The following is a 20,042-nucleotide window of genomic DNA, read 5'->3' on the forward strand; positions in this document are numbered from 1 at the left end:
ACATGACGTCGTCGCCGGCGGCGAAGCAATGCAAGCCTATTATATGCGCGCCCTGAATGAGGGTGAGAATGACACGTCAAAACTTCGGGAGTAGACACTGAATAACATATTAGCAGCAGCCGACGAATGTCCCTGGCTCGGCTTGGATTGCCTGGAATATTCTGTCACAAAAGGCCCATGCATGCAATGAATTATATACTCCGATGTGCTCGTTCAACTTCAGCTTTCACAAAATATTCTCTCACAGAAGACCATGCATGCTCGACGACGGCTGAAAACAAATTGACACAGTCAACGGACCAGTTCCTCGGCCTCATCAATTCTTTCAATAATTTTGCATTGATCCATCAACACAACTGGCTAGCTGCAAGCTTTTACGTACGTACTTGTGCCGCCTGCATATATACACGCATCGGCACTTGAGAGTTGAGACCAAGCACCGGAAGCTAGCTAGCGTTGCATGCATTAACACACGGTCACACACTGCTACCACAGCCACGAATCTCAGGTGATCACCGAATCAAGCAAGCGAAGATGGTGCACGCCTCGACGGCCGAGCGCTTCAGCAGCGTGTTCGCCTCATTCGACCGTGACGCCGACGGCAGGATCTCCGCGGCTGAGCTGCGGCTGTGCATGAAGGCGGCGCTGGGCGAGGACGTGTCAGCGGAGGACGCCGAGGCGCTCGTGGCGTCGGCTTCGGCTGACGCGGACGGAGACCGTGTCAGACTGCAACTCGACATCTATTTCTTCAGTTATCCAACGACGCACAGCGTACCGGTTCATGATGATCCAACGGCTCGTAGGACTCGCCGTTCTGTAGCGTTTCGTTCATTTCCGTTACTGTACTGTACCGTTTCCTGCTTTGCCGGGCTATATAAGAGCCGACGCGTTGCGTCTGTAAGTCATTCCGTTCCTATGAGAATTATCTCAGAACAATATACCTTATACAATCATACATCTTAAAGGGGTATATTCGAGGCATATTTTGTTCTTCATCCCGTACGAACCGTAGATCGAGATCGTCTGCCTGTGATGAATCCCTGAATCCCTCCCTAGGTCATGACAATTGGTATCATGAGCACAGCCTTTCCTTGGCGAATTGAGAGGTGAGATCCACCAGAAAATTTTCCCCTTCCCTCCCTCCCTATTCCGGTGGTGTTGGCGGCGGCGATGGCGGCGAAGGCGGCGGTAGACTGAATTCGGCGACAGCTCACGAGCATCACCGGGTTATTCGAGCATCTTGCGTCCAGGAGTAAAATTCCTGGGTGATTCGTGGGTGGTGTTGCATCGGAGGCGTCAGATCGGGCGGCGGCTGAGCTGAATATTCAGATCGGGTTGCCAGGAATCTGGTAGTAAAATTCCTCTCTGAATTCTTCAGTTAACATGGGGCGTTCGAAGGCCAGCATAGATGAGGCAGGATTGGCGGATCTGCTCGCCATGAAGGCGGATCTGGCTGCAAATCGTGAAGAAACGGCAGAATTAAAAGAGGACATGGAGCTACTGCGGCAAGATGTGTTGACGATCAACTCCAAACAAGACAGCATGAACAAGGTGATAGGCAGTATGCAAACAGCCGTCACAACCTTCAGTCAACAGCTGTCTGCAATCACTGACATCCTCAAGACCATGAACACCAACGATCATGCGTCATCAATTCCTCCAGTGGTACGAACCAACACCACAGGACCTGAATCCACTGTTGATCCTGCAACTGATCTGTCAAAACAACCAACTGATCTAGGCAGAGACCTGAATGACACTGGTATGAGGCTTTCTACAGAAGAACTGCGAAAGAAATTGCTTGAAGAACAGGAGAAACACAAAACAAATGGCAGCACTGGCAGGTCAGAGGCTTCCTCCTATAAACACAGGACAAAGAGGTGCTCCTCCAGGCTTCAGTAGACCCAATTTCCAAGATCTGTTATCTGAAGGTCCAAGTCCAACAGGTCAAATGAAAAATGCCCACACTTCTCTGTTTCCTCCTGTCCCACAGCAAAATGCTACTGATGCATGGGCAGATTACAGCAAGTCTTATGAAAAAGAAATGAGAACTCAGTTTCTAAAATCCATTACCAAAGGACCAAAAATGGACTTTCCTCGATTTGATGGTGAAAATCCAAGTGGATGGATCAGGCAATGTGAGAAATACTTCCAAATGGCTGGGGCACCTAATGATTACAAAGTATCACTGGCACAAATGTACATGGTGGGGAAGAAGATTACTTGGCCTCAACTCTGCGAACAAGTTCTCCACAGGTTTCCCCCCACTAGTTCTTATGATCTCACTGAGAGATTCAACTCACTGAAACAGAAAAACCTAAGTATCAATGAATACACAGATCTCTTTGAAGACCTCATGGCAGAACTACAATTGGACAACCCTACCCTCTCTGAACAGTGGTTTGTTAAATGTTATGTCAATGGAATGAGATCTGCAATCAAGTTTCAGTTTAGACCCTTAAGACCACCTACCTTAACTGAAGCTTACTGGTTGGCAATTGACATGGAACAGTGTGCTCCTCCAAGGAAATCACACCACCAAAATACCCTACCTAACTCCAAATCTCCTTACAATGCTTACAAATCTAGTGCTGCTGATAGCAAGACTATGGATAAGCAAACTGGACATACACAAAGAGCTAGAGAACCAGGAAAGTGTTGGAGATGTGGGGATGCTTGGTTTCATGGTCACAAATGCAAACAAGCTCCTGTCATAAATGTCCTAACAGGAGAAGAACCTACTGAAAATGCTGATGAGCCAGACTCAGTATCTGAAGATGAGCAAGAAGAATCTACTAAGGAAGAGGACAAATGCATGAAAATATCCCAACAAGCATTAAATCCTGAGGGAGCTAAAACAATGTCTGTCCTGGTTAAAATTGGTGGAAAAACAACTGTGGCCCTAGTTGACACTGGCAGTAATTCTACTTTCATGAACATCCACTTTGCCTTGCAGACTTCCTGCACAATTCTATAGGATAAATCCAGACCAGTAGCAGTGGCTGGTGGAGGCAAGTTATGGTCAGGAGCATATATCCCTTCCAGTGAGTTTACCATTGCAACAGAAACCTTCAACCACTCATTCAGAATTCTGGACATACCTGGTCATGACATTGTGCTAGGGTGTGATTGGCTAGCTGCACACAACCCCACAACCTTGGATCACAGCAACAGGAAACTTACTGTTCACAAAGGTAATACTGTTGTAACATTACCTGTTTGTGACAAGCTAGATGAAGCTACAGAAATCAATGTTGCTGAACTCAGGAAGTTACTGAACAAAGGAGCAACAGGCTATGTTCTGCACTTGATCAGAGATATTAGGAAACCTGATCCTCCTCCTCCTCAACAACTGAAGGAAATATGCCCTAGAGGCAATAATAAAGTTATTATTTATTTCCTTATAATCATGATAAATGTTTATTATTCATGCTAGAATTGTATTTTCCGGAAACATAATACATGTGTGAATACATAGACAAACAGAGTGTCACTAGTATGCCTCTACTTGACTAGCTCGTTAATCAAAGATGGTTATGTTTCCTAACCATGAACAATGAGTTGTTATTTGATTAACGAGGTCACATCATTAGTAGAATGATCTGATTGACATGACCCATTCCATTAGCTTAGCACCTGATCGTTTAGTATGTTGCTATTGCTTTCTTCATGACTTATACATGTTCCTATGACCATGAGATTATGCAACTCCCGTTTGCCGGAGGAACACTTTGGGTACTACCAAACGTCACAACGTAAATGGGTGATTATAAAGGAGTACTACAGGTGTCTCCAATGGTCGATGTTGGGTTGGCGTATTTCGAGATTAGGATTTGTCACTCCGATTGTCGGAGAGGTATCTCTGGGCCCTCTCGGTAATACACATCACATAAGCCTTGCAAGCATTACAACTAATATGTTAGTTGTGAGATGATGTATTACGGAACGAGTAAAGAGACTTGCCAGTAACGAGATTGAACTAGGTATTGGATACCGACGATCGAATCTCGGGCAAGTAACATACCGATGACAAAGGGAACAACGTATGTTGTTATGCGGTCTGACCGATAAAGATCTTCGTAGAATATGTAGGAGCCAATATGGGCATCCAGGTCCCGCTATTGGTTATTGACCAGAGACGTGTCTCGGTCATGTCTACATTGTTCTCGAACCCGTAGGGTCCGCACGCTTAAGGTTACGATGACAGTTATATTATGAGTTTATGCATTTTGATGTACCGAAGGTTGTTCGGAGTCCCGGATGTGATCACGGACATGACGAGGAGTCTCGAAATGGTCGAGACGTAAAGATTGATATATTGGAAGCCTATGTTTGGACATCGGAAGTGTTCCGGGTGAAATCGGGATTTTACCGGGTTACCGGGAGGTTACCGGAACCCCCCGGGAGCCATATGGGCCTTCATGGGCCTTAGTGGAAAGGAGAAAGGGGCAGCCCAAGGTGGCTGCGCCTCTTCCCCCTCCCCTAGTCCTATTAGGACTAGGAGAAGGTGGCCGGCCCCCCTCTCTCCCTTCCCCTCCGAGGAATCCTAGTTGGACTAGGATTGGGGGGAGGAATCCTACTCCCAGAGGGAGTAGGACTCTCCTGCGCCTCCCTCTTTGGCCGGCCAGCCTCCCCTCCTCTCCTCCTTTATATACTGAGGCAGGGGCACCTCTAAACACACAAGTTGACACAAGTTGATCCACGTGATCGATTCCTTAGCCGTGTGCGGTGCCCCCTGCCACCATATTCCTCGATAATACTGTAGCGGAGTTTAGGCGAAGCCCTGCTGCTGTAGTTCATCAAGATCGTCACCACGCCGTCGTGCTGACGGAACTCTTCCCCGACACTTTGCTGGATCGGAGTCCGGGGATCGTCATCGAGCTGAACGTGTGCTCGAACTCGGAGGTGCCGTAGTTTCGGTGCTTGATCGGTTGGATCGTGAAGACGTACGACTACTTCCTCTACGTCGTGTCATCGCTTCCGCAGTCGGTCTGCGTTGGGTACGTAGACAACACTCTCCCCTCGTTGCTATGCATCACATGATCCTGTGTGCGCGTAGGAAATTTTTTGAAATTACTACGAAACCCAACAGTGGCATCCGAGCCTAGGTTAATGATGTTGATGTTATATGCACGAGTAGAACACAAGTAAGTTGTGGACGATACAAGTCATACTGCCTACCAGCATGTCATATTTTGGTTCGGCGGTATTGTTGGACGAGACGACCCGGACCAACCTTACGCGTACGCTTACGCGAGACCGGTTCCCTCGACGTGCTTTGCACAGAGATGGCTTGCGGGCGACTGCCTCTCCAACTTTAGTTGAACCAAGTATGGCTACGCCCGGTCCTTGCGAAGGTTAAAACGGAGTCTATTTGACAAACTATCGTTGTGGTTTTGATGCGTAGGTGAGATTGGTTCTTACTTAAGCCCGTAGCAGCCACGTAAAACATGCAACAACAAAGTAGAGGACGTCTAACTTGTTTTTGCAGGGCATGTTGTGATGTGATATGGTCAAGGCATGATGCTGAATTTTATTGTATGAGATGATCATGTTTTGTAACCAAGTTATCGGCAACTGGCAGGAGCCATATGGTTGTCGCTTTATTGTATGCAATGCAATCGCGATGTAATGCTTTACTTTATTACTAAACGGTAGTGATAGTCGTGGAAGCATAAGATTGGCGAGACGACAACGATGCTACGATGGAGATCAAGGTGTCGCGCCGGTGACGATGGTGATCATGACGGTGCTTCGGAGATGGAGATCACAAGCACAAGATGATGATGGCCATATCATATCACTTATATTGATTGCATGTGATGTTTATCTTTTTATGCATCTTATCTTGCTTTGATTGACGGTAGCATTATAAGATGATCTCTCACTAAATTATCAAGAAGTGTTCTCCCTGAGTATGCACCGTTGCGAAAGTTCTTCGTGCTGAGACACCACGTGATGATCGGGTGTGATAGGCTCTACGTTCAAATACAACGGGTGCAAAACAGTTGCGCACGCAGAATACTCAGGTTAAACTTGACGAGCCTAGCATATGCAGATATGGCCTCGGAACACGGAGACCGAAAGGTCGAGCGTGAATCATATAGTAGATATGATCAACATAAAGATGTTCACCGATGAAACTACTCCATCTCACGTGATGATCGGACATGGTTTAGTTGATTTGGATCACGTGATCACTTAGAGGATTAGAGGGATGTCTATCTAAGTGGGAGTTCTTTAGTAATATGATTAATTGAACTTAAAATTTATCATGAACTTAGTCCCTAAAAGTATCTTGCTTGTTTATGTTGATTGTAGATAGATGGCTCGTGCTGTTGTTCCGTTGAATTTTAATGCGTTCCTTGAGAAAGCAAAGTTGAAAGATGATGGTAGCAATTACACGGACTGGGTCCGTAACTTGAGGATTATCCTCATTGCTGCACAGAAGAATTACGTCCTGGAAGCACCGCTGGGTGCCAGGCCTGCTGCTGGAGCAACGCCAGATGTTATGAACGTCTGGCAGAGCAAAGCTGATGACTACTCGATAGTTCAGTGTGCCATGCTTTACGGCTTAGAATCGGGACTTCAACGACGTTTTGAACGTCATGGAGCATATGAGATGTTCCAGGAGTTGAAGTTGATATTTCAAGCAAATGCCCGGATTGAGAGATATGAAGTCTCCAATAAGTTCTATAGCTGCAAGATGGAGGAGAACAGTTCTGTCAGTGAGCATATACTCAAAATGTCTGGGTATAATAATCACTTGATTCAATTGGGAGTTAATCTTCCGGATGATTGCGTCATTGACAGAATTCTCCAATCACTACCACCAAGCTACAAGAGCTTCGTGATGAACTATAATATGCAAGGGATGAACAAGACTATTCCCGAGCTCTTCGCAATGCTGAAAGCTGCGGAGGTAGAAATCAAGAAGGAGCATCAAGTGTTGATGGTTAACAAGACCACTAGTTTCAAGAAAAAGGGCAAAGGGAAGAAAAAGGGGAACTTCAAAAAGAACGGCAAGCAAGTTGCTGCTCAAGAGAAGAAACCCAAGTCTGGACCTAAGCCTGAAACTGAGTGCTTCTACTGCAAGCAGACTGGTCACTGGAAGCGGAACTGCCCCAAGTATTTGGCGGATAAGAAGGATGGCAAGGTGAACAAAGGTATATGTGATATACATGTTATTGATGTGTACCTTACCAATGCTCGCAGTAGCACCTGGGTATTTGATACTGGTTCTGTTGCTAATATTTGCAACTCGAAACAGGGGCTACGGATTAAGCGAAGATTGGCTAAGGACGAGGTGACGATGCGCGTGGGAAACGGTTCCAAAGTCGATGTGATCGCAGTCGGCACGCTACCTCTACATCTACCTTCGGGATTAATATTAGACCTAAATAATTGTTATTTGGTGCCAGCGTTGAGCATGAACATTATATCTGGATCTTGTTTAATGCGAGACGGTTATTCATTTAAATCAGAGAATAATGGTTGTTCTATTTATATGAGTAATATCTTTTATGGTCATGCACCCTTGAAGAGTGGTCTATTCTTACTAAATCTCGATAGTAGTAATACACATATTCATAATGTTGAAACCAAAAGATGCAGAGTTGATAATGAAAGTGCAACTTATTTGTGGCACTGTCGTTTAGGTCATATCGGTATAAAGCGCATGAAGAAACTCCATGCTGATGGACTTTTGGAACCACTTGATTATGAATCACTTGGTACTTGCGAACCGTGCCTCTTGGGCAAGATGACTAAAACACCGTTCTCCGGTACTATGGAGAGAGCAACAGATTTGTTGGAAATCATACATACCGATGTATGTGGCCCGATGAATATTGAGGCTCGTGGCGGATATCGTTATTTTCTCACCTTCACAGATGATTTAAGCAGATATGGGTATATTTACTTAATGAAACATAAGTCTGAAACATTTGAAAAGTTCAAAGAATTTCAGAGTGAAGTTGAAAATCATCGTAACAAGAAAATAAAATTTCTACGATCTGATCGTGGAGGAGAATATTTGAGTTACGAGTTTGGTGTACATTTGAAAAACTGTGGAATAGTTTCGCAACTCACGCCACCCGGAACACCACAGCGTAATGGTGTGTCCGAACGTCGTAATCGTACTTTACTAGATATGGTGCGATCTATGATGTATCTTACTGATTTACCACTATCATTTTGGGGATATGCTTTAGAGACGGCCACATTCACATTAAATAGGGCACCATCAAAATCCGTTGAGACGACGCCTTATGAACTGTGGTTTGGCAAGAAACCAAAGTTGTCGTTTCTTAAAGTTTGGGGCTGCGATGCTTATGTGAAAAAACTTCAACCTGATAAGCTCGAACCTAAATCGGAGAAATGTGTCTTCATAGGATACCCAAAGGAAACTGTTGGGTACACCTTCTATCACAGATCCGAAGGCAAAACATTCGTTGCTAAAAATGGATCATTTCTAGAGAAGGAGTTTCTCTCGAAAGAAGTGAGTGGGAGGAAAGTAGAACTTGACGAGGTAACTGTACCTGCTCCCTTACTGGAAAGTAGTTCATCACAGAAAACTGTTTCAGTGACACCTACACCAGTTAGTGAGGAAGCCAATGATAATGATCATGAAACTTCAGATCAAGATACTACTGAACCTCGTAGATCAACCAGAGTAAGATCCGCACCAGAGTGGTACGGTAATCCTGTTCTGGAGGTCATGCTACTAGATCATGATGAACCTACGAACTATGAAGAAGCGATGGTGAGCCCAGATTCCGCAAAGTGGCTAGAAGCCATGAAATCTGAGATGGGATCCATGTATGAGAACAAAGTATGGACTTTGGTTGACTTGCCCGATGATCGGCAAGCGATTGAGAATAAATGGATCTTTAAGAAGAAGACTGACGCTGATGGTAATGTTACTGTCTACAAAGCTCGGCTTGTCGCAAAAGGTTTTCGGCAAGTTCAAGGAATTGACTACGATGAGACCTTCTCACCCGTAGCGATGCTTAAGTCCGTCCGAATCATGTTAGCAATTGCCGCATTTTATGATTATGAAATTTGGCAAATGGATGTCAAAACTGCATTCCTGAATGGATTTCTGGAAGAAGAGTTGTATATGATGCAACCAGAAGGTTTTGTCGATCCAAAGGGAGCTAACAAAGTGTGCAAGCTCCAGCGATCCATTTATGGACTGGTGCAAGCCTCTCGGAGTTGGAATAAACGTTTTGATAGTGTGATCAAAGCATTTGGTTTTATACAGACTTTCGGAGAAGCCTGTATTTACAAGAAAGTGAGTGGGAGCTCTGTAGCATTTCTGATATTATATGTGGATGACATATTACTGATTGGAAATGATATAGAATTTCTGGATAGCATAAAGGGATACTTGAATAAAAGTTTTTCAATGAAAGACCTCGGTGAAGCTGCTTACATATTAGGCATTAAGATCTATAGAGACAGATCAAGACGCTTAATTGGACTTTCACAGAGCACATACCTTGACAAAATTTTGAAGAAATTCAAAATGGATCAAGCAAAGAAAGGGTTCTTGCCTGTGTTACAAGGTGTGAAATTGAGTAAGACTCAAAGCCCGACCACTGCAGAAGATAGAGAGAATATGAAAGATGTTCCCTATGCATCAGCCATAGGCTCTATCATGTATGCAATGCTGTGTACCAGACCTGATGTGTGCCTTGCTATAAGTTTAGCAGGGAGGTACCAAAGTAATCCAGGAATGGATCACTGGACAGCGGTCAAGAACATCCTGAAATACCTGAAAAGGACTAAGGATATGTTTCTCGTATATGGAAGTGACAAAGAGCTCATCGTAAAAGGTTACGTTGATGCAAGCTTTGACACTGATCCGGACGATTCTAAATCGCAAACCGGATACGTGTTTACATTAAACGGTGGAGCTGTCAGTTGGTGCAGTTCTAAACAAAGCGTCGTAGCGGGATCTACATGTGAAGCGGAATACATAGCTGCTTCGGAAGCAGCAAATGAAGGAGTCTGGATGAAGGAGTTCATATCCGATCTAGGTGTCATACCTAGTGCATCGGGTCCAATGAAAATCTTTTGTGACAATACTGGTGCAATTGCCTTGGCAAAGGAATCCAGATTTCACAAAAGGACCAAACACATCAAGAGACGCTTCAACTCCATCCGGGATTTAGTCCAGGTGGGAGACATAGAGATTTGCAAGATACATACGGATCTGAATGTTGCAGACCCGTTGACTAAGCCTCTTCCACGAGCAAAACATGATCAGCACCAAAGCTCCATGGGTGTTAGATTCATTACAGTATAATCTAGATTATTGACTCTAGTGCAAGTGGGAGACTGAAGGAAATATGCCCTAGAGGCAATAATAAAGTTATTATTTATTTCCTTATAATCATGATAAATGTTTATTATTCATGCTAGAATTGTATTTTCCGGAAACATAATACATGTGTGAATACATAGACAAACAGAGTGTCACTAGTATGCCTCTACTTGACTAGCTCGTTAATCAAAGATGGTTATGTTTCCTAACCATGAACAATGAGTTGTTATTTGATTAACGAGGTCACATCATTAGTAGAATGATCTGATTGACATGACCCATTCCATTAGCTTAGCACCTGATCGTTTAGTATGTTGCTATTGCTTTCTTCATGACTTATACATGTTCCTATGACTATGAGATTATGCAACTCCCGTTTGCCGGAGGAACACTTTGGGTACTACCAAACGTCACAACGTAAATGGGTGATTATAAAGGAGTACTACAGGTGTCTCCAATGGTCGATGTTGGGTTGGCGTATTTCGAGATTAGGATTTGTCACTCCGATTGTCGGAGAGGTATCTCTGGGCCCTCTCGGTAATACACATCACATAAGCCTTGCAAGCATTACAACTAATATGTTAGTTGTGAGATGATGTATTACGGAACGAGTAAAGAGACTTGCCGGTAACGAGATTGAACTAGGTATTGGATACCGACGATCGAATCTCGGGCAAGTAACATACCGATGACAAAGGGAACAACGTATGTTGTTATGCGGTCTGACCGATAAAGATCTTCGTAGAATATGTAGGAGCCAATATGGGCATCCAGGTCCCGCTATTGGTTATTGACCAGAGACGTGTCTCGGTCATGTCTACATTGTTCTCGAACCCGTAGGGTCCGCACGCTTAAGGTTACGATGACAGTTATATTATGAGTTTATGCATTTTGATGTACCGAAGGTTGTTCGGAGTCCCGGATGTGATCACGGACATGACGAGGAGTCTCGAAATGGTCGAGACGTAAAGATTGATATATTGGAAGCCTATGTTTGGACATCGGAAGTGTTCCGGGTGAAATCGGGATTTTACCGGGTTACCGGGAGGTTACCGGAACCCCCCGGGAGCCATATGGGCCTTCATGGGCCTTAGTGGAAAGGAGAAAGGGGCAGCCCAAGGTGGCTGCGCCTCTTCCCCCTCCCCTAGTCCTATTAGGACTAGGAGAAGGTGGCCGGCCCCCCTCTCTCCCTTCCCCTCCGAGGAATCCTAGTTGGACTAGGATTGGGGGGAGGAATCCTACTCCCAGAGGGAGTAGGACTCTCCTGCGCCTCCCTCTTTGGCCGGCCAGCCTCCCCTCCTCTCCTCCTTTATATACTGAGGCAGGGGCACCTCTAAACACACAAGTTGACACAAGTTGATCCACGTGATCGATTCCTTAGCCGTGTGCGGTGCCCCCTGCCACCATATTCCTCGATAATACTGTAGCGGAGTTTAGGCGAAGCCCTGCTGCTGTAGTTCATCAAGATCGTCACCACGCCGTCGTGCTGACGGAACTCTTCCCCGACACTTTGCTGGATCGGAGTCCGGGGATCGTCATCGAGCTGAACGTGTGCTCGAACTCGGAGGTGCCGTAGTTTCGGTGCTTGATCGGTTGGATCGTGAAGACGTACGACTACTTCCTCTACGTCGTGTCATCGCTTCCGCAGTCGGTCTGCGTTGGGTACGTAGACAACACTCTCCCCTCGTTGCTATGCATCACATGATCCTGTGTGCGCGTAGGAAAATTTTTGAAATTACTACGAAACCCAACAACAACCACCTGCAGAACTACAACAAATAATAGAGGAATTTCCAGCAGTGTTTGCAGAACCCACTGAACTCCCACCAACCAGAGAGTGTGATCATGAAATACCTATGAAGCCCAACACTATTCCTCCCAATAGGAGACCATATAGAGTTACACATAAACAAAGAGATGAAATGGAGGCACAAATACAGAAGCTCCTCAAAGCTAGGTTCATAAGAGCTAGTCAAAGTTCCTTTGCTGCCCCTGCAATCCTAGTAAGGAAAAAGGATGCCACATGGAGATTATGTTTGGATTATAGGCATCTCAATGACCACACTGTCAAGAACAAATTCCCAATACCCATTATTGAGGATTTGCTTGATGAGCTGCATGGAGCTAAATACTTCACCAAATTAGATCTTAGGTCAGGGTACCACCAGGTCAGGATGAAGGAAAAAGATATCCACAAAACAGCATTCACTACTTATTGTGGTCATTATGAATTTTTAGTTATGCCTTTTGGGCTGGCTAATGCTCCAGGAACCTTTCAGGCCTTAATGAACTATGTTTTTGGTCCTCGTCTGAGAAAGTTCATCCTTGTGTTCTTTGATGATATTCTCATATTTAGCAAGACCTTGGAAGACCACATCAAGCATGTAAGGCTAGCCTTACAACTCCTCCAACAACATCAGCTCATTTTCAAGTTGTCCAAATGTGTTTTTGCTATGCAACAAGTGGAGTACCTTGGTCTCATCATCACTGAAAAGGGAGTGGCCACAGACCCTGCTAAGATTGCTGCTGTAGTTGACTGGCCTACACCAACTACAGTCACTCAGCTGAGAGGTTTCTTGGGTTTGTGTGGTTACTACAGGAGATTCATTCAACATTTTGGCCTCATTGCTACGCCTCTGCATGATCTTCTTAAAAAGGACAATTCTTTTGGACTGATACACAAGACAAAGCTTTTGCTGAGTTAAAATCAGCCATGACCACAGCTCCAGTATTGGCCTTACCAAACTTTTCTCTTCCTTTCACCCTGGAAACGGATGCATCAGGATCTGGTCTGGGAGCAGTTTTAATGCAGAACAACAGAGCAATTGCTTATTACAGCACTGCCCTCTATCCCAAGAATGCTGCACTACCAACCTATGAGAAAGAAGCCCTGGCCATTGTTCAAGCACTAAAAAAATGGAGGCATTACTTCCTGGGTAACAAGCTCATCATAAGGACTGACCACCAGAGTCTTAAATTCATCACTGACCAGAAATTGAACACTGCAATGCAACACAAATTGCTGTTGAAGCTACTGGAGTTTGACTACACATTGGAATATAAAAAGGGCAAAAGTAATATTGTGGCAGATGCTCTGTCCAGAATGTTCCAGCTCAAGGTATCTCCTCTGTTACCCCCAAATGGACCAAGGAAGTGAAACAGTCCTATCTCAAGCATGTCAAAAGCAAAGAATTACTGGAAAAACTCCTTCTGGCTCCAAACAACACAATTGATCATGACTGCTACCATGCGGGGATTATCAGACACAAGGGCAGGGTACTTGTGGGTAATGTACCTGAGTTTAAACATAAGCTACTAGTTGCATTACATTCCTCTGCTCTGGGAGGGCACTCTGGCATGAAAGCAACTTACACAGAATCAAGCAAATATTCTATTGGCCAGGTTTAAAATCTGAAGTGGATAAATTTTTAGCAGAATGTCCTATGTGCCAGAAAAACAAGGGAGAAACATGTGCTTACCCTAGATTGCTGGACCCTCTACACATACCTAACATGGTGTGGACACACATAAGCATGGATTTCATTGAAGGTCTTCCTAAATCACAAGGGAAGGAAGTGATCATGGTAGTAGTGGACAGACTATCTAAGTTTGCTCACTTCATCCCTCTAGCCCACCCCTTCAATGTGAAGACAGTAGCTCAAGCATTCATTGATAATATCATCAAACTCCATGGGCCTCCTTTAGCAATTGTATCTGACAGGGATAGGATCTTCACGAGCCACACCTGGAGGGACATATTCAAAAGCATGAAAGTGGAACCGCGTTACAGCTCTGCCTACCACCCCCAATCGGACGGCCAAACGGAACGGGTAAATCAATGCATTGAAAACTACCTCAGATGCATGACTTCGACACACTCAAAGAACTGGATGCAACACTTACCAATGGCAGAATACTGGTATAACACATCCTTTCATGCATCACTCCAAAAAAACCTTTTGAGGTCCTCTATGGGTATAAACCTCCTCAAATCAGTGAAGTTTCCTTATCTGCTCCTCCTGGCTCTGAAGCTCACCAGTTCCTGAATGATAGACAGCAGTTTCTTGAGGAAGTCAAACTGAATCTGCAGAAAGCTCAAACCAGGATGAAGAAGTACGCTGATGGCAAACGATCGGAGCGAGTCCTGGAAGTGGGGGATATGGTATATCTGAAGATGCAACCATGCCGCTTAAATGCGTTTGGCATTCGATCCCACATCAAACTGCAGAGCAAATTCTATGGCCCTTTCAGAGTGCTGCATCGAGTGGGTAATGTTGCTTACCACTTGCAGCTGCCTGCTTCAGCAAACATCCATCCAGTCTTTCACATCAGTCAACTCAAGAAGCATATTGGACCTTCCGTTGTTCCTTGTGAAGACCTGCCACTGGTTGACCCAACATGCAACATCAAGACCGACCTGTCTTGGTTCTGCAAACGCGACAGATCCCTCGAAGGAACCTACAAGTGGTGCAATGGCTCGTTCAATAGGCAAACCTACCACCAGAAGACGCGACTTGGGAAGATGCTGACTTTATTAAGCACACATTCCCCGGGTTCTTCAAATCCACGGTGGAAGGCTGGCGAAATGCAGCTACTTGAGGACAAGCAACCTTTCAGAGGAGGGCATTGTCAGACATCTATTTCTTTAGTTATCCAACGACACATAGCGTACCGGTTCATGATGATCCAACGGCTCGTAGGACTCGCCGTTCTGTAGCGTTTCATTCATTTCCGTTACTGTACTGTACCGTTTCCTGCTTTGCCGGGCTATATAAGAGCCAACGCATTGCGTCTGTAAGTCATTCCGTTCCTATGAGAATTATCTCAGAACAATATACCTTATACAATCATACATCTTAAAGGGGTATATTCGAGGCATATTCTGTTCTTCATCCCGTACGAACCGTAGATCGAGATCGTCTGCCTGTGATGAATCCCTGGATCCCTCCCTAGGGCATGCCAGACCGGCTGCTGGACGAGCAGGAGTTCCTCTGGCTGGTGGCACCGCCAGAAACAGAGGAAGAGGAGGAGCGGCGCCGGGGGCTGAGGGAGGCGTTCGCGATGTACGAGGTGAAGGGCGAAGGGTGCATCACGCCGGCGAGCCTGATGCGGACTCTCGCCAGGCTGGGGTCCGAGCAGGGCATCGAGGAGTGCCGCGCCATGATCCGCAGATTTGATCTGAATGGAGATGGAGTTGTTTGCTTCGATGAGTTCAAGGCCATGATGGATGCCTAGCAGTTTGTCCATCGACCGGTCTCCACTGACCCTATGTATTTAACATGCCAGAGAAACAAGATTAGTTAAGTTTTTGTGTGAACCTGCAAACATATATCAAATTGTTTACGTGCTTAGTGTATTGTTTTTTCAAGAGAGGGTCTCCCCTCCCCTGTAGAAACCGGAACACTAATTTTTAAAGAGAGTCTGCCCTCCCCCTCTCCCGAATTCTGTTCATGGTATCCACGATCCAAATAGAAGTACCAATATTCAGCCAAGCTTAGTACTTTACTGTAGCCCCTTCCTTAAAAGTTTCCCCCTCTAAAAGTTATCTCCTTAAAGAACCCTCAAAATGTAACTCCTCGACATTGACGGAGTTGTGTTTGCATCTACCCTTCCTCTAAACTGTCTCCCTAAAAAAATTAACTCATTTCAAATATATTCCACGTTTTTAGGACAGTAAAACAGAACTACTTTCAAGTGTTCTCAGGCCATTAGCATTTGGGCAGCACTCTGCGCCGGCGCACCGGCCCAAATTTGGGCCGGTCAACGCGCAGCCGTACGATGTGCATGATTTACAGCCGCACGATTCTCCTTCCTCCTCCCTCTCTGTGTCTTCTTCTCCGCGAAAAACAGCCCTCGCCCATCGCGTCGCCATGGACGAGCACGCGTCCGGCTTCAAAGCAGCGCCCTGCACATCTCGTCGGTTGCCGCCCTCACCCCCGGTCGCCGCCCTTCACCGACGGTCACTGCCCTTGCCGTCGTCGTCTCCTGCTTTGCCCATGGCTCGTGTAGTCAACCGCGTGCCTCTCGTGTTTGCAGCTCCCCATGACGAATGTCGCAGCTCCGGTGGTGCCGGCCGCGACTCCGATGAAGATGGCCGTAGCTCCGGCAGAGATGGCCCCATGGTAGCAACTACAGTGGCATCGTGTAGCCTTCCGGCGCTAGTGTTGGTTCCAGCAAAAACACTTGCCGGTTGTAACATTTGTTTTACATGGATGTAGCTCCGTCGTGCAGACGCTCGACGGTGGTAGCTTTTCTTGTCGCTCGATGTAGCTTTTTTTGTCGCCGGCTCCAGCTTTGTTTTCTTCGGTTGCAGCAAAGGGCAGCGGCCGGCGTTGGGTCTCATAGCCCATGCTCTCGCTGGCTAGCAGCTATTTTTAGCCGGTTCCAGCTTTTTTTACTGCCGGTTCCAGCTTTTCGTGCCGCTGGTTGCAGCTCATGTGCCTCCATGCTCTCAGCGTCTACAGTGACGGTCACCGTGGTGGTAGCAAAACTGAGTGTTGGTCCCAGCATTTGGCTGCCAAAGTTGTAACACTCGTCAGCCTTGGCACCCCTCGTGGTTGCAGCTCCGCCGGCCATGGCATCTCTCCCCATCGCATGCTCTATTGGTTGTAACACTGCACATTGCTGGTTGCAGCTCTCCGACAAACTGGTTGCAGCTCCCCGCGGTGTAGCAAAACGACGGTGTGCCATTGCTTCTATGGAGCAGTCGGATGCAGCCGGTGCTCGTGGTGGGTCATAGCAGCGCGCATGCTGTCGCTAAGAGCAGGAAGGGGAGAAACGAGGGCGTGAAGGCGATATGGGCTGGAGGTAGAAGAAAGGGAGGAGATAAGGTAGAAAAGGGGGCCAGTTGCGTAGGACCCACAACGTGCGGGGAGCAGTTGCCTGCGTGGTGCTGCATGTGTGCAGGATTTGCGCGTGGAGAGCGAGCGGCGGGCCGAAAGTTCGGCCGGCGCGCCGTTTCGAAACGTTTCCCTTAGCATTTAGAGTCATTTGTTCTGTGACAGAGAGTTATTCTTGTCCGTCCGATATCAATTAGCATGATGCATGTCTCTCTTTTAGCGGGCCAAACATAATTAAGCGGCGCTATTCCAGTGGAAAAAGCCGTGCCTTCTTGTTGATTGGGCCATGAGCGTTGCTACATGGACGACACTTCAATGATGATACACGCACGACGCAGCATATGCCACCATCCATGCAAAAGGCCGAACTGCAAAAAGTTGTTAGATTAGCCACCGTGCAAGCATCGTCCCATCATATGTCGTGTGTGAAGTAGTTTCGTTGGGCCATATGGCTAATTCAGCCTCACCGGCGAGAAGCCCATCTCAGACAACAACCAGGATATCCTTAAAAACAGAAAAAAAAAACAATCAGCACGACATCTTGCTCACCCGTCTATGGTCTCTCCTCTCTCGATTGGGAACCCTGGTGACTCCGCTCATCTAGCCACAATAGCCGCCACCTCCCGTACCACAATCCGCTCATGTCTCCATTCCTTTAGGCTGCTCATCTAATTAACCATGGACATTCATCCCCTTGACTTCGGTGATGCTTACTCTGGCCAACTGCATAAATCCGCTGCTCCACGAGGGAAAACCCAAAATGGTGAAGTGCAAGGCAAGGGAAAAGAAAAAGGTAGCCTTTGGCCATCTTGTCAAATACCTCAGATGTGTCGGCGATCAAAGGTTGCACACTAGTGCAGAACCGGGCTTTAGTGCCGGTTCGTGACGGCCTTTAGTGCCGGTTGGCGAACCGGCACTAAAGAGTGGGGACTAAAGGTCCCCGGCCTTTAGTACCGGTTCATCATGAACCGGCGCTAAAGTGCCACCATGTGGCACGAGCCAGGCCCGTTTGCGTGGAGAGCATTAGTACCGGTTGGTAACACCAACCGGTACTAAATGTTTGGGTGTTTTTTTTAATTTTTCTTTAATTTTGTGTTTTCAATTTAATTTAGTGACTGTTTTACATTATAATGAGTTGTTAAATCATTAGGTGAAAGTACCACGGATTAGTTTCGACTAGATGCATTATTGAATATCTCTATATATAGCTAGCTAGCTAGAGTATATGCCATATCCATATTATACTTGATCAACTATATAATATATACGGATATGGCATATACTTGATCACTTAGCTAGGTAGGATTCATCCAGCTGAAACTAATCTGCGGTTTCTTTCATTAAATGATATAATAATTAACTAGCTATCTAATCACCACCAGCACTACTAGCTTAAAGAAGAAACATTCACTTGTATACCAGAAGCAAAAATATTATCAATCGAGTTCAACATGATTGTCATGATATTATAAGCATTCATATATATAACACCACAAAAGCAAATCACTTAAGTTCAGAACGAAGAACACGGACAAGAAAGGACAAGTACTAATTAAGAGCGGCATGAAGAACTAGCTAAATCACTCCTGCTAGCTACTCTCTCTCTGGTAAAATAGCACAGAATACGTATAGCTCTCCTGATTGATCATACTGGAGCATGCCGATGAACCTGTCTCCTAATCGTGGGCTGCGCTTCTTATTGCTGCCCCCTAATACTTCTCTGCAATCATTAACAATTTTTCTCCAATCTTTCACTATTAAGCATTCATCGCTTCTAGAAATCCTGAATGCATTCATGTGCAATGCAGGATATCTTGGCCGTAAGCTAACAATTGACATCTAACATTTATTCTCGATCCCCTAAGGCACAACTGTCATTGGGAGTCCCTGTTGAAGAACATTGTATAGTACTTAACTAATATACTTAGCAATGAAAGTTTAGCAAAAAAATTATGTATGCAAAATATGCACTGAGGACAAATAGTAAATATCTTACCATCATTCCTAAATAGATGTGACCGTACTTCAATACCATCACTATTTGTCGCACGTTTTGAGTACTAACATTTTTAAGTGCAGGAAGAAAATTTTTCTTAACAGTATGAAGATCCTCAAGCCATGAAACATAATGACTTATCTCCTCGCAGTTTAGTTCAGCTCCGGGACAGTAGTAGGTCCTGTCTACCAAACGCCGGACATGTTTGGTTGAATGGAGATAAGCTGTCAATAGAAATTAGTAGTTAGTTATTTTTGAATAAGCAATATCAAAGACAAAAATATAGTTGAGAAGAACTCACATAATGGTAGAACTGGAGGCGTCTGCACATCGACCCATATGTCTCTATTACCTTCAATATTATCTTCCGGACGAATATCAAAGGTGATAACCATACCAGGCTCAAATGCATAAGCCTTGCATAGTGCTTGCCAAGTTTTGCATTCAAAATATGTGTACGTGTGTGTATTGTATACTTTGACGTTGAAAGTATAACCATCATGCTCAGTTTTCAGGTAAGCTCTCTTTACCTCCATAGTTTCCATATCTTTGAAACCTATCTTATCCAAGACAAAAATTCTTGCATGGCACGGGATGCGCTAATAGAGTAGTGAAAATTAAAAATTATAAGTCAGGCAAATGAAGCATATATAAGTCATGCTTAATTACGAAAACAGACTTTGTCGTTGTGAGTTACTGTATCGAATTCAAAAGTCTCATCCAGCTTGATGCTGAATCGCCTACCATCAGCAAGGAAATTTCTGTCGCACTGGCCGCGCTGGTCTTCACAGTAATCGCACATAATGATATTTTTTTCGTCGTCAAAGGACATTTCCTATGTTCATATTAGGCGAAACATTAATCACTTACTAATTCA

At 45.3% G+C, this 20,042-nt stretch overlaps 1 protein-coding gene across 1 annotated transcript; it reads left to right on the forward strand.

The window, feature by feature from the left end:
* Positions 1-534: 534 nt before the first annotated feature.
* Positions 535-15,565, forward strand: LOC123066725 (putative calcium-binding protein CML19). Its single transcript, XM_044489759.1, has 2 exons — positions 535-718; positions 15,294-15,565. Exons 1-2 carry the CDS (start codon positions 535-537, stop codon positions 15,563-15,565), a joined length of 456 nt encoding a protein of 151 aa, XP_044345694.1.
* The last annotated feature ends 4,477 nt before the right edge of the window (positions 15,566-20,042 follow it).

Source organism: Triticum aestivum, chromosome 3B, assembly GCF_018294505.1.
Source record: "Triticum aestivum cultivar Chinese Spring chromosome 3B, IWGSC CS RefSeq v2.1, whole genome shotgun sequence".
NCBI classification, from domain to species: Eukaryota; Viridiplantae; Streptophyta; class Magnoliopsida; order Poales; family Poaceae; genus Triticum; species Triticum aestivum.